General features: G+C 44.7%; 1 protein-coding gene across 1 annotated transcript in view; it reads right to left on the bottom strand.

The window, feature by feature from the left end:
- Window positions 1-5,550, bottom strand: part of LOC126214928 (homeobox protein Hox-B4-like) — a 205,855-nt gene extending 200,305 nt beyond the window's left edge. The window contains exons 1-3 of the mRNA XM_049941567.1: window positions 5,311-5,550; window positions 5,206-5,274; window positions 4,779-5,046 (exon numbers count right to left, since the gene is read on the bottom strand). Of these exons, the coding sequence (XP_049797524.1) occupies window positions 4,779-5,046; window positions 5,206-5,274; window positions 5,311-5,550 (577 nt within the window). The remainder of the gene's footprint in view (window positions 1-4,778; window positions 5,047-5,205; window positions 5,275-5,310) is intronic.
- Between the last annotated feature and the right edge of the window lie 6,846 nt (window positions 5,551-12,396).

Here is a 12,396-nt window from a genome sequence, read left to right as displayed (position 1 = left end):
TAATTCCCATAGTTGCACGGGAGACAGAAATTTAAATAATTTTATCCGGCCTCCCCTCACATAACAGGTGTGGCGCGATTCCAGCCGCTATTGATTTAATCTTGACTATGAATGATGGAACTTCACTCGTAAAATTTACTTTCCCGTTACATAGGTGTTTAAAAAATTAAAAAAAGTCTTGTCAATACTCAGCTCTCATTAATGGCGCTTTATGGTGTGACACATCCATTTTCAAAACCACTGTAAATCTGTAATGTTACACTTTCTTGTAGATATCACCTGAAGACGCATCTCCACTGAGGCGAAACCTGTCGTGACTTTTAATAAATGTATTTTAATTTATTCTTTGATATTGTCGAGGGGGGGGGCCAATATGTAACTGTCGATTTAAAACACGTGGGAGTAGAAATCATACATTAAAATCGCAAATTTTCTTTACTGATTATTGGTTTCTGCTTATTGCTGAGCCATCTTCAGATCAATCTAAAATGTTGTTCAGTGAGTGACACTCGCTACACATCATGGTATTCTTTTTTCTTTTCTGTATTTTTTTAGAGCTAAGTCGGCCATGTTAAATAAAATCCTAAAGTGAAAATTTTAGTTGGTTATGTAATTGATGAAACGTTGTTACCGCGCCCATTTTGTCACAGATATGTACGAACGATCGACAGTAATGACAGTTGCCTCGCCCATGAGTGGTTGTAAACAAGATATTATTTCTAACACTCATATCACCGAGCGAGGTGGCGCAGTGGTTAGCACACTGGACTCGCATTCGGGAGGACGACGGTTCAATCCCGTCTCCAACCATCCTGATTTAGGTTTTCCGTGATTTCCCTAAATCGTTTCAGGCAAATGCCGGGATGGTTCCTTTGAAAGGGCACGGCCGATTTCCTTCCCAATCCTTCCCTAACCTGAGCTTGCGCTCCGTCTCTAATGACCTCGTTGTCGACGGGACGTTAAACACTAACCACCTACCTACCTACTCATATCAGGAACAAGAAAGTGTCTATGCGATAGCTCTTAGTTGGCTGACAGCTGCCACTCAGACGCTTCCTTGTTCCTGATACGAATGTTGTAAACACGAAGGACATTTCGTAAATAATGCACAAGTTGGTATTACTGTGGACTGTTTGATGCTGCAACAATGAAAATTATGCAGTTGGGAACTTGAGGAACAAACACGTGTTTTTGTTTTTTCACTGAGTACTCCAATCTAAAATTAGCGAAAGATAGAAATGTACCCTGCAGGCGTCTCGGGTACTGTAAGTGTTGAAACCAGAGGTCGTATATCAAGAACGAAACTTTACGCAACAAAAACGTGACATAAATCAACAGTGCGTTAAGTGAAGTCTGTGGTGAGTTAACAGTGGGCTGTAGTACAGTTTCACATTGGGTTAATCGTTTTCGTAGTGGTCGTATGAACACAGATGATAACACAAGAATCGGAAGGCCAAAAACGTCAACAAATGAACGAAGTGTGAAACTTGGGGAAGATTTTCTTAAAGGAGATCGCAGTGTGACTTGTGAGGAATTATCTAAAGCCAAGGGAATTTTCTCAACATCAGTATTATGTATTGTGACAAATGATTTGCAGAAGAGAAAAATGTCTACGAGATGGTCCCCCACTATCTGACTGCTAAAGAAGAGCAAAAAGGCAAGTACCGCTGCAACCTTTCTCAAACAATGATTCGACCTTGAAGGTTCAAGGAGTATTATGTCGAATTGTCGCTATTTATGAAACGTGGAGTTGAAATCCAATGAGTGTAGAGCTTCAGATTTTCCGCGTCCAAAAAAATATCGACGCGCTCAATCAAAGCTCAAGCAAATGACTTTTGTTTACGATCACCTAGGAATCATACTGACAGATAGAGTCCCATGTGGAACACGTGTCACAGCAGTGTATTAACGTAACTTCATGCAAAACCTACGCAGAAAGACGCACAAAACCTGACCTTACTTGCTCGAGGCTGCGCCAATCATTCTCCACGACAATGCTCGTCCGTATATCGGCAATGTTGTAGCCCAAAAACTGCGCGACTACGGATGGGAAATGATGCCGAATTCTTCTACACCCCAGACTTAAGTCCACCATACTTCGACTTGATCCCAAAATTGAAAAAAACCTATGCGTGGGCGTCACTATCTTCCCCTGGAAGAGCTTTCTACCACCGTTAGCCCGAGCCAGTAGACAGATGAACAGGAGTGGTGTTCTGGATGGAATAATAGTGCTTCGGAGACGTTGGGATTCAGACGCAGAGAAGCAGGAAGACCACACTGAATGAATGAAAACAGATGTTGAAAGAACCGTATAAGTAAAAACATTAGTGTACATTATTCACGAAATTTCCCTCGTAAATTCAACTAAATACCTAGGTGTTACAATTACGAACAACTTAAATTGGAAGGAACACATAGAAAATGTTGTGGGGAAGGCTAACCAAAGACTGCGTTTTATTGGCAGGACCTACTGCCTACACCACGCTTGTCCGTCCTCTTTTAGAATACGGTGTGGGATCCTTACCAGATGGGACTAACGGCGTACATCGAAAAAGTTCAAATAAAGGCAGCACGTTTTGTCACAGAAATGATACATGATTTGGTCTGGAAATCGTTAAAAGAGAGGCGTTTTTCGTTGCGACGGAATATTCTCACGAAATTCCAATCACAAACTTTCTCCTCCGCATGCGAAAATATTTTCTTGACACCGACATACACAGGGATAAAATAAGGGGAATCAGAGCTCGTACGGAAAGATATAAGTGTTCATTCTTTCGGCGAGCTGTACGCGATTGGAATAATAGAGAACTGTGAAGGTGGTTCGATGAACCCTCTGCCAGGCACTTAAATGTGACTTGCAGAATATCGGTGTAGATGTATAGACGTAGACGTAGATGTAATATTTCGCTTACAACCACTCATGGGCGATACAACTATCATTGCTGTCGATCATTTGTACATGTGTGTGGCAAAATGGGCACTGTAACAACGTTTCATTAGTGATTAATGCTTTCAATTACATAACCAACTAAGATTTTCACTTCAGGATTTTATTTCACTAGGTCGACTTAGCTGTGAAAAATATGAGGGTCACACACTGAACAACATTTTAGATTGAGCTGAAGATGGCTCCGTAATGAGCTGAAACCAATAATGAATAAACAAAATTTGCAATCTTGAGGCAGGATTTTTATTCACACATGTTTTGAACGCTGTTATGAATATCAGTCAGCTACTCTGGCCTTCAAGTAGTTTTCATTGTATAAATCACTCACGATGACCCCATTTCCGCATACTAACATCATCTGGTGCTCTTGCATGTAATATCGTTGCTGTCATGTCCTGTCTTTTAATTATTGGTCTCCTGCTTACATATAAGGAGAAACTATTGATTGTATAATAAACAGGACATAGCAGCGACGATATTACGTGTAAGAGCACCTGATTATGGCAGATTGCAGAAATGGGCTCATTTACATCTACCATCAACATATGCATACTCTGCAAATCACATTTAAGTACTTCGCAGAGGCTTCGTCGAACCACCTTCACAATAATTCTTTATTATTCCAATGTCTTACAGCGCTCGAAGAAACGAACACCTATACCTTTCAGTGCGAATTCTGATTTCCCTTATTTTATTACGGTGATCGTTTCTTCCTATGTAGGTCGGAGTCAACAAAATATTTTCACATTCGGAGGAGAAAGTTGGCGATCGAAATTTCGTGAGAAGATTCCGCCGTAGCGGAAAACGCCTTTGTTTTAATCATATCCACCCCAAATCCTGCATCATATCAGTGGCACTGTCTCCCCCATTTCGCGATAATACAAAACGTTCTGCCCTTCTCTGAACATTCTCGATGTACTTCATGTAACCTCTCTGGTAAAGATCCTACATAGCGCAGCAGTATTCTGAAAGAGGTCGGACAAGCTTAGTGTAGGCAGTCTCTTTAGCAGATCTGTTAAATTTTCTGTATCCTGCCAATAAAACGCAGTGTTTGCTTTGCCTTTCCCCACAACATTTTCTATGTGTTCCTTCCAATTTAAGTTGTTTGTGATTGTAGTTCCTAGCTATTTAGTTGAATTTACGGCTTTTAAATTTGATTGATTTATCGTGGAACCGAAGTTTAACGGATACCTTCTAGCTCTCATGTGGATCACCTCACACTTTTCGTTATTTAGGGTCAATTGCCTGTTTTCGCACCATACAGATCTTTTCTAAATCGTTTTGCGATTTGTTTTGATCTCTTGAGTGAGTTATAAATCAAAAATTATTTAAAGAACAGTGTAGCTGGCTGATACAATAATCGTGGTATTAGAAGGCATATTTTGCACTGCAGGAGCCAAAGAAGAAATTTTTTCTTTCTAAAATTCAGTCTTGATCGCACCACGTATACTACAAGAACATAGATGATCGGTTTCGGTCCTATCACATGAGCATCATCAGACCCATGGCATCCTTCGAAGATGGTAGGTGACATCACAGCAGCTGAGAAGAGTGCACCACCTACAATCTTCGAAGGATGACACGGGTCTGATGTTGGTAATGTGATATGACCGAAACCGGTCACCTATGTTCTTGTAGCATACGTGGTGCGATCAAGACTGAATTTTAAAAAGAAAATCTTTTTTAAAAGTTTTTGATCGCTGTTCCAAAAAATGTTTATTGAAATTGTCCAAAGAAGAAATGTTTTCAAAGTGTTTTAACGGCCAATACGGACGATTTTATTCGCCATGTGAAGTTTATTGAGGTACGGGAGAGATGAAATGCGACTCACCGACTCCAGCGACGTGGATCTTCTTCATCCACGGGTAGATGATCCGCTCCCCGGAGCCCGAGCTGTCGTCCGGTTCCGCCTCCTCCGCCTCTTCCTCCTCCTGGTCGTCTTCCAGGTTATCCGCCCCGCTGGGCGGCCCCTGCGGCTGCGGCTGGGGTTGCGCGGCGGTCACCGCCGCCCCCGGGGGCGGCTGGGCCGCCTGCGGGGGCGGTGGAGGCGGCGGCGGCGGGCTCGGCGTGCCGCCTCCGCTGTTGGCGGGCGTCAGCGGCTGTGGGGGAGGATGCGGGCCGCACGGCTGCTGCGGGCTCGCCATGTCCGGGGGCGGCGGGTAGTAGTAGCCGCCCCCGGCGCCGCCCCCGGGGCCGTAGCCGTTGGCGGTGACCGCGACCGGCGTCGCCGCCGCGTAGTGGTGGTGGTGCGGCTGGTGCACATGGTGGTGCTGCTGCTGGTGCTGGTGGTGGTGCTGGTGGTGGTGGTCGTGCTCGTGGTGGTGGTGCTGCTGGTGGTGGTGGTACGCCTGGTACTGCGCCGCGGCGCTGCCGAAGAAGTCGGCCGGGATGTAGTTGCTCTGGCTGTACTCCTCGCTCGGCGGAAACTTGGGGTCGACCAGCAACTGCTGCGGCTGCGGCGCCAGCTGCTGGTGCTGCGGCTGGTGCGGCGCGTGGTGCTGGTGGTGCAGCTGGTGGTACCCGACGGCGGACACCGCCGTCGCCGCGCCCGCCGACGCCTGGGCTCCGCCGGACGGGTTCATCAAAAACGAACTCATGATCATTAATTTTTCCTGCCGGGCGCCGGCCGCGAGCGGTGCTCTCTGTTCGCCTCCTCCTCTTCCCCTCCCTCTCCCCTCCACTGCTCCCTTTCCCCGTCTTTACCCCCACCCCTCCCCTGCACGACCTACTTTGCTTAGCACTGCCGCACAAATCCCGTATCCTCCAGTCTCTCAAATCCCTCAGCAATCCGCCGCCACTCCCGACACCGTCGCATCCATCATTATTCGCTACACTTGTCAAAAATCACTCCGAACATCCGAGTTTCCGCAGACTACGCTTCGCTTCCATCGCGCGCAGCACGTCACCCGTCAACGCTTCCCGTGTATACAGTCCGCCGCATTCTCTCCGCAATAACTACTACGCCGCTCTATTTCCTCCTCCGTGGCGACGATAGTGCACACGTAGACGCTCGCCGCACGCCGCCAGTAGCGAGGAAAGAAGGGGGCGCGGTTACGCAGACAGGGACAGAGAGAGCGGCACAACGAGGAAGGAAAGAACGCCGGAGTGGGGAACCGGGCGAGCGGGGATAGCCGCAGCGCGCGACAGGGGAGGGGAGCAAAAAAAGCGACTCGCGGCGCTGCCGTCACCGCCCACCCCGCTGCCAATTAGCATACCACGTGACGACGGCTCGACCAATTAGAGCGCGCCGGCGTCAGCCGCCATGATGGATCACCGTCGCCGGACCTCCCCCTACCGGGCCGTCCGCGCTGCCGCCTGGTGGCGAGCCGCGCAACCGACTCCCGCGCGAAAGGCGTGACCCCAAACACCTGTATTTTGTTTCCGCGAGATTTTACGCGCGCCCGTTTCGCAACGGTTTCCTCGCTACTAGACGCTTCTTTATCACTAACAACAAGATAATTTAAATTTTTCTGTTGCTATTTTGTAGAACACAGAGATCACTCTGCAGACCAGAATATAATTGTCAACACGTCGCACTTCAACACAGTGCGAAACTGGTCGCAATTTTTAGACAAATGAACAATGAATTTATATCTCTGCCGAACACGTTTCGCCTAATCAGCAGCGTCTACCACAAATATTGCTGTAGACGTAACAGATAGTGATGCATGAAACTACTTTTGACGTCACTCGCAGTTGAACATCCAGTAGTCACCACCCTGACATGGCAGTAATATTGAAGATAATTGCCATAAAATTAATGACGCAACTTTCCACAGACCACAAATGAACTGATAGGTTAAGTTCAGGATACTATCCAAAAGTCAGATGTACAAACTGCTCACATGAATATCAGCCTGTCGCTGGTGCAGGGAAATAGTTCTGAAGTCATTAAAACACACTTCACACACTGCTCTTTTGATGTAACCCCAGACAAAAGATCATACGAATTTACCTTACAATGTAGGTCCTACATCATTCCAGTATTTTGGAGGTCTCTTCTGCAACACTGTTTCTGTTCGTGACAGTTCTTCTTAGTACAGAAGTGAAGGCACAGAATATGTGGCGACACACTATTCGATCTGCTTTTAGGTATTGTTGTCGGACACTTCCGCGGAAAGCAGTTTTGCGCAAACTTCTCGTCTTCGGTCAGTCACATATTTTTTGGAGGTCTCTTCTGCAACACTGTTTCTGTTCGTGACAGTTCTTCTTAGTACAGAAGTGAAGGCACAGAATATGTGGCGACACACTATTCGATCTGCTTTTAGGTATTGTTGTCGGACACTTCCGCGGAAAGCAGTTTTGCGCAAACTTCTCGTCTTCGGTCAGTCACATATTTCTTTTAAGAAATTAGAGAGATGTTAAAATTTTGTCACCTGTCGCTGAGTAGAAACGGTCGTGCACTTGTCGAATCAGCTGTTCGAAATGAACGCAAAGATAGCTCCGCACATCGCACAAACGCGAACAGCTGTTTCAGGGCTGGCTGCGCTGAGATTTACTGTGTATAGAATTCGTCACGGGTTCCGTCGTACGCGCCTACTCCACGGCTACTGTTAGCGGCCGGGTCGGTTCCACACAACTGAACCGACAACAACGTCCGAGCGCCACACGCAGGAGGGGCAACTCAGTTCGGGCCAAAGCATTTCGTTGCCCACGCGCGCGCCGAAGATAGTAACGCGGGCGGTCCAAAGCTCGGTACTCGCGAAGACGCGCCACCCCGCCGATCGCCGCGAGCGCGGGTTGGAACTCGGCACCCCTCCCTCGGTCTACCGCCCCTCCAGCTCGCTGCACCCCCCACCTCTGTCGCCTCCCTATCACACACTCGCGGAGTTCCCCCATACTACCCGAACGCAGCCCCATTGGACGCTCTGACCATTTTCGCCGCTCCAGGTTTCAGCGGCCGGGAGGGCTGTTGGGGTGAGAAGAGGGGTAGAAAATAATCACTTCCAGCCACCATCTCTTTCCACCCTCACCGTGGCGACGTCCTCAGCAGTTCCCCGAAAAACTGCATCACCCCCGGGTACGACGCACGCATAAAAAAAATAAAAAAAAGAATTACCACCCAGGCTTCGGGGCGTAAATGGAAGAAGGAGAAAAAGCATCTAGAGAAGAAGTAGGGCGTAGGAAGAAGGGAGGGAGGAAAAGAAAAGAAGAAAAAAAGGAAAAAAGGACGCCTGTGGCTGATGCGGTGTTATTGTTTTCAGCCCCTACGTGCGTGGGCTGCGATTCCGCCCGGCGGAGTTCGCCAAAAATGTCGTCGAGATTGAGTTCGTCGGTGCGTTTTTCGTTCTCTCTCTCTCTCTCCTCTCTCCCCCTTAAATCCTTCACCTCCTTGCCACGTTCCCGCCCTGTTAATAGCTTGTGTCTCTCATAGCCAGCAAGGCATTTTTTTTTTTACCGTACAACATTGTCCAGTCGCCAAGTTATAATTAAAAAACTCGAAGTGGCCCTTACACGTGGACCTACCAACGCGGTCATACTTGACAAGTAGATTGCGCCCTGCGCACACACAATATCCTCCGCCCTCTGCTTTACACCGCCTACTGAAACTGTGCTTGCCCGCTAATCTGGGACGCGTTACTCCAGATGTAATTTGTCGCAGACGCGCAGCAATAAGAGAAAGAAACCAGTCGCGAGCAGCAGATGTTTATCCGGCGGCTGTGGATATGGAAACGGGCCGGGAGAGCGCGAAAATAAAAAGAAAACAAAAAAAAGGGGAGAATGAAAGGAAGTGGCTGAGTAGACACTCGGGTTTTTAAGTAAGATAAATGGTGTGTCCCGTTGTCGCATGGAATGCGCGACCAGTAACATTCGCCGCTGCCTGCGTGAGTTGATTTGCGTGTCACACGAACTGTTTCAAGATATCGCTCTGCGCTCGCCTTTTCTGTTTATCTTGCAGATAAAACCCGGCTCTGTTCCAAATTTCTTCCCGCCGCCTGTCTTTATCAATCGCTCGTATGCGACATCACACGTTTTACCGTTCCGTGAAAATTCAAGGACCCCTCATCGAAAATTAACTATTATATATTACGTCCTTGGCCAGTTCCGACACTTCTTTCTGTCGGAACAAACGCCACAAGTGCAGCACGTCTATATGTACCATTTTTAGTACATCGTACCTCAATTGGTAAAAACATAACCCTTATAAAATCGCTTTGTTTACCGTGTGTCAGTCAAACCCTTTTTCTCAGGAATGGAAAGACGTATCAATTTAAAATTTATGTCACATACTAAAGTCTACAGTTCCTTGGTTGTGTAAGAAACAGACCCTTGTAAGTCAATGAAATCAAAGGTACGGCCATTTATGTCACATACTTTAATACTCAAAAACTCGCTCGCTAAAACCTATTGCTTAGGCCCTACTTCCCGTTGACCTAGGATCATCAAATTTGGCAAGCTGCAAGGTTTCACAGCAGAAGCAAAGGAAAAGTTCCGAAAATTGCTAATTTGAAAGTATACCACACGAAACTTTTTTTTTTTCATTTGTATTCAGACAGTTATAAAATTGAATTTGATGTCACGTACTAATGTGTACGGACCCTAGCGGTCTAATAAACGTTAACTTCTAAGTCAACGCAACCTAAAGATATGGCCGTTTATGTCACATATTTTGATAACCGAAAACTCACTTCTTGAAACATGTAGTATAATTCCTGTTGACGCAGGATTATGAAATTTAGCAAGAACCAAGGTTTCACAGTACAAGTAAAGAAAAATATCAGAAAATTGTTAATTAGTAATTATAGGCTATGATACGAAAAAAATATTTCTTTTGTCATTTGTTATTCGGCTTCAAACTTGAAAATTAAAATGTCTCGGAATTCCTGGGACCAATATCTTGCCAGTATCAATGTTGGTAACAGACAAAAATTATCAAGATTCTAGATTCCCAAAATGGATGAACTGTCAATATACATAATTAAGTTTATATGGAACCCTCACTTGCAAATCCGATTTGCACTTGAACAACTTTTTAATTTTTTTTAATCGCATTGACCAACTAGGATCACGCTAACAACTTCAATTCCTCTTCTTCCTTTGATGTTGTTTCCTATTTTTCCAGTATTCCCTCATTTTCTCCCCATGAAGTCTCTTCCTTTGTTCTGTCCATGTTGTTCCCGATTTTTTATTTCTTCTGCTTTGAAAGCCTTCCAAATTTAGTAATTTGTTTTTAAAATGGTTTCTTTCTGCTATTTCTGATTCTTTAGATTTCGTTGACTCAGAAGTTAACGTTTACTAGACCGGTAGGGGCCATACACATTAGTACGTGACATCAAATTCAATTTGATAATAAACATTATGAATACAAATGCAAAAAATGTTTCGCGTGATATACTTTCAAATTATTTCATTAATTAATTTTTTTTTCAACCATCAATCTACTGACTGGTTCGATGCGCCCCACCACGTATTCCTCTCTTGCGGCAACCTCTTCGTCTCAGAGTAGCACTTTCAACTTACATCCTCAATTGTAATTGTTGACGAATTCCAGTCTCCATCTTCCACTGCAATTTTTATCCTCTAGAGCTCCCTGTAGCACCTTGTAAGTTATTCCCTGATGTCTCACACCTGTCCCGTTATGTTGTCCCTTTTTCTTGCATTGTTTTCCATACGTTTTGATTTAAAATTCCTTAAAAATGTGGCAATTTGATTGCAGTCGCCCGCAGTTTTAAATAACATTTTCCATAAGTTCGTTTCTTCGACGATTCGGCAAAGAATCGCGACATTTCTGATCTTATCAGTTCACCTAATTTTCAACATTCAGCTGTAGCACCACACTTTATCGCCCCACTTCTCCTCTGCTCTGATTTTCCCACTATCATACAATGCTGTGCTCCAAAAGTATATTACCAGGAATTTGTTCTTCAAATTAAGGTCTGTAAAAGTATTTGACAGCTGTAGGTTTCTCTTGACCAGGAATACCTGCGCTAGTCTGATTTTTATGCTCTTGTTTCGTCTGTCATGCGTTAATTTTGCTCCTAAGGAAGCAATACTCCTTAACTTCGTCTATTTCGCGATCCCCAATTTCATATTTAAGTTTATTGTTCTTCTTATTTTTGCTACTCCTCTTTCATGTGTTTACTCTCAATGCACATTCTGTACTCATTAAACTGTTCATTCCATTCAGCACGCCCTGCAATTATTTTCCGCTTTCGCTGACAATGGTAGTATCATTAACGAAATTTATTATTCATATCCTTTCATGAGCAAGCAGTAGAAGAAACCAAAGAAAAATTTCGAGTAGGAATTAAAGTCCAGAGAGAAGAAATTAAACCTTTGAGCTTTGCCAGTGACATCGTAATTCTTTTTTTACATTTACATTGATTCTCCAAGTCTGGCCACCCTTTGACTTTACTAATATCGGCACTTGTCTCCGGTTTACAATACGTGACAAACTTATATCGACATCGATTACTAAATTTTCTCCATGGAACACCAGATGATTTGTCCGGTCTCAAACTAAATGGACCTAACTTATTAGTACAAGCAAGTCTCACTTTCTCCAAGGCCCCTTGGTCTTCAAAAATCTTTTTGTTAGCACGATCATCAAGTGTAAGCCTTTCTATACGAACATTTACCCTATACACATAGGTTACAATTTTATTAATAATTACAGCATCATATTTGTTAGAAAAGAACTTAAACTCATCTGTTATATCGTAATGACTTAATTTACTAAAATTGTGAGCATTCTCATCAAATTTTTCAACTGCTCCCATTTTGCCATATTCAAATCGAACACCGTCTGCCTGGGTATATTCCGTTCGCCATTTGCACATACGGCCAAAGTAAGGCCTAGTCAGAAGCGTCCGACGGCGTATCCAGCGCTTCGGGCGTGCACGGCGCAGCCTGCTCATCGTCCTCATCCGACGATAGGCAAATAACTTCCTCCTCGGCCTCAACGTCCGACGTATCCGACGCCATCTCATCCTTAACATTGCAACAATGAAGAATATGACAGCATGAATAACATTCAGTCGTGAGAGGACTTGAAAGAGTAGTTGAACGGAATGGACAGTGTATTGAAAGGGTAAGATGAAAATCAACAAAAGCAAAACAAGGATAATGAAGTGTAGTTGAATTAAATCAGGTGATACTGAAGGAATTGGATTAGGAAACGAGACACTTGTAGATGGGTTATGGTATCTGGGCAAAAAATAACTGATAGTGGCCGAAATTGAGAGAACATAAAATGTCGACTGGCAATGGCAAGAAAAGCCTTTCAGAAAGAGAATGTAGATTTAAGTGTCGAATGTAGATTTAAGTGTCAGGAAGGAGTTTCTGAAAGTATTTGTATGGGGCTTGGTCATATATGGAAGCGAAACATGGATGATAAACAGTTTGGACAAGAAGAGGCTAGAAGCTTTGAATGTGGTACTACAGAAAGATGATGAAGATTTGGTGGGTAGATCACGTAACTAATGAGGAGGTACTGAACAGAACTGGGA

The sequence above is a fragment of the Schistocerca nitens genome, chromosome 12 (genome assembly GCF_023898315.1).
Source record: "Schistocerca nitens isolate TAMUIC-IGC-003100 chromosome 12, iqSchNite1.1, whole genome shotgun sequence".
NCBI lineage: Eukaryota > Metazoa > Arthropoda > Insecta > Orthoptera > Acrididae > Schistocerca > Schistocerca nitens.
The sequence above is the reverse complement of the archived record's forward strand: the minus strand, read 5'-3'. Positions and strand labels throughout refer to the sequence as shown.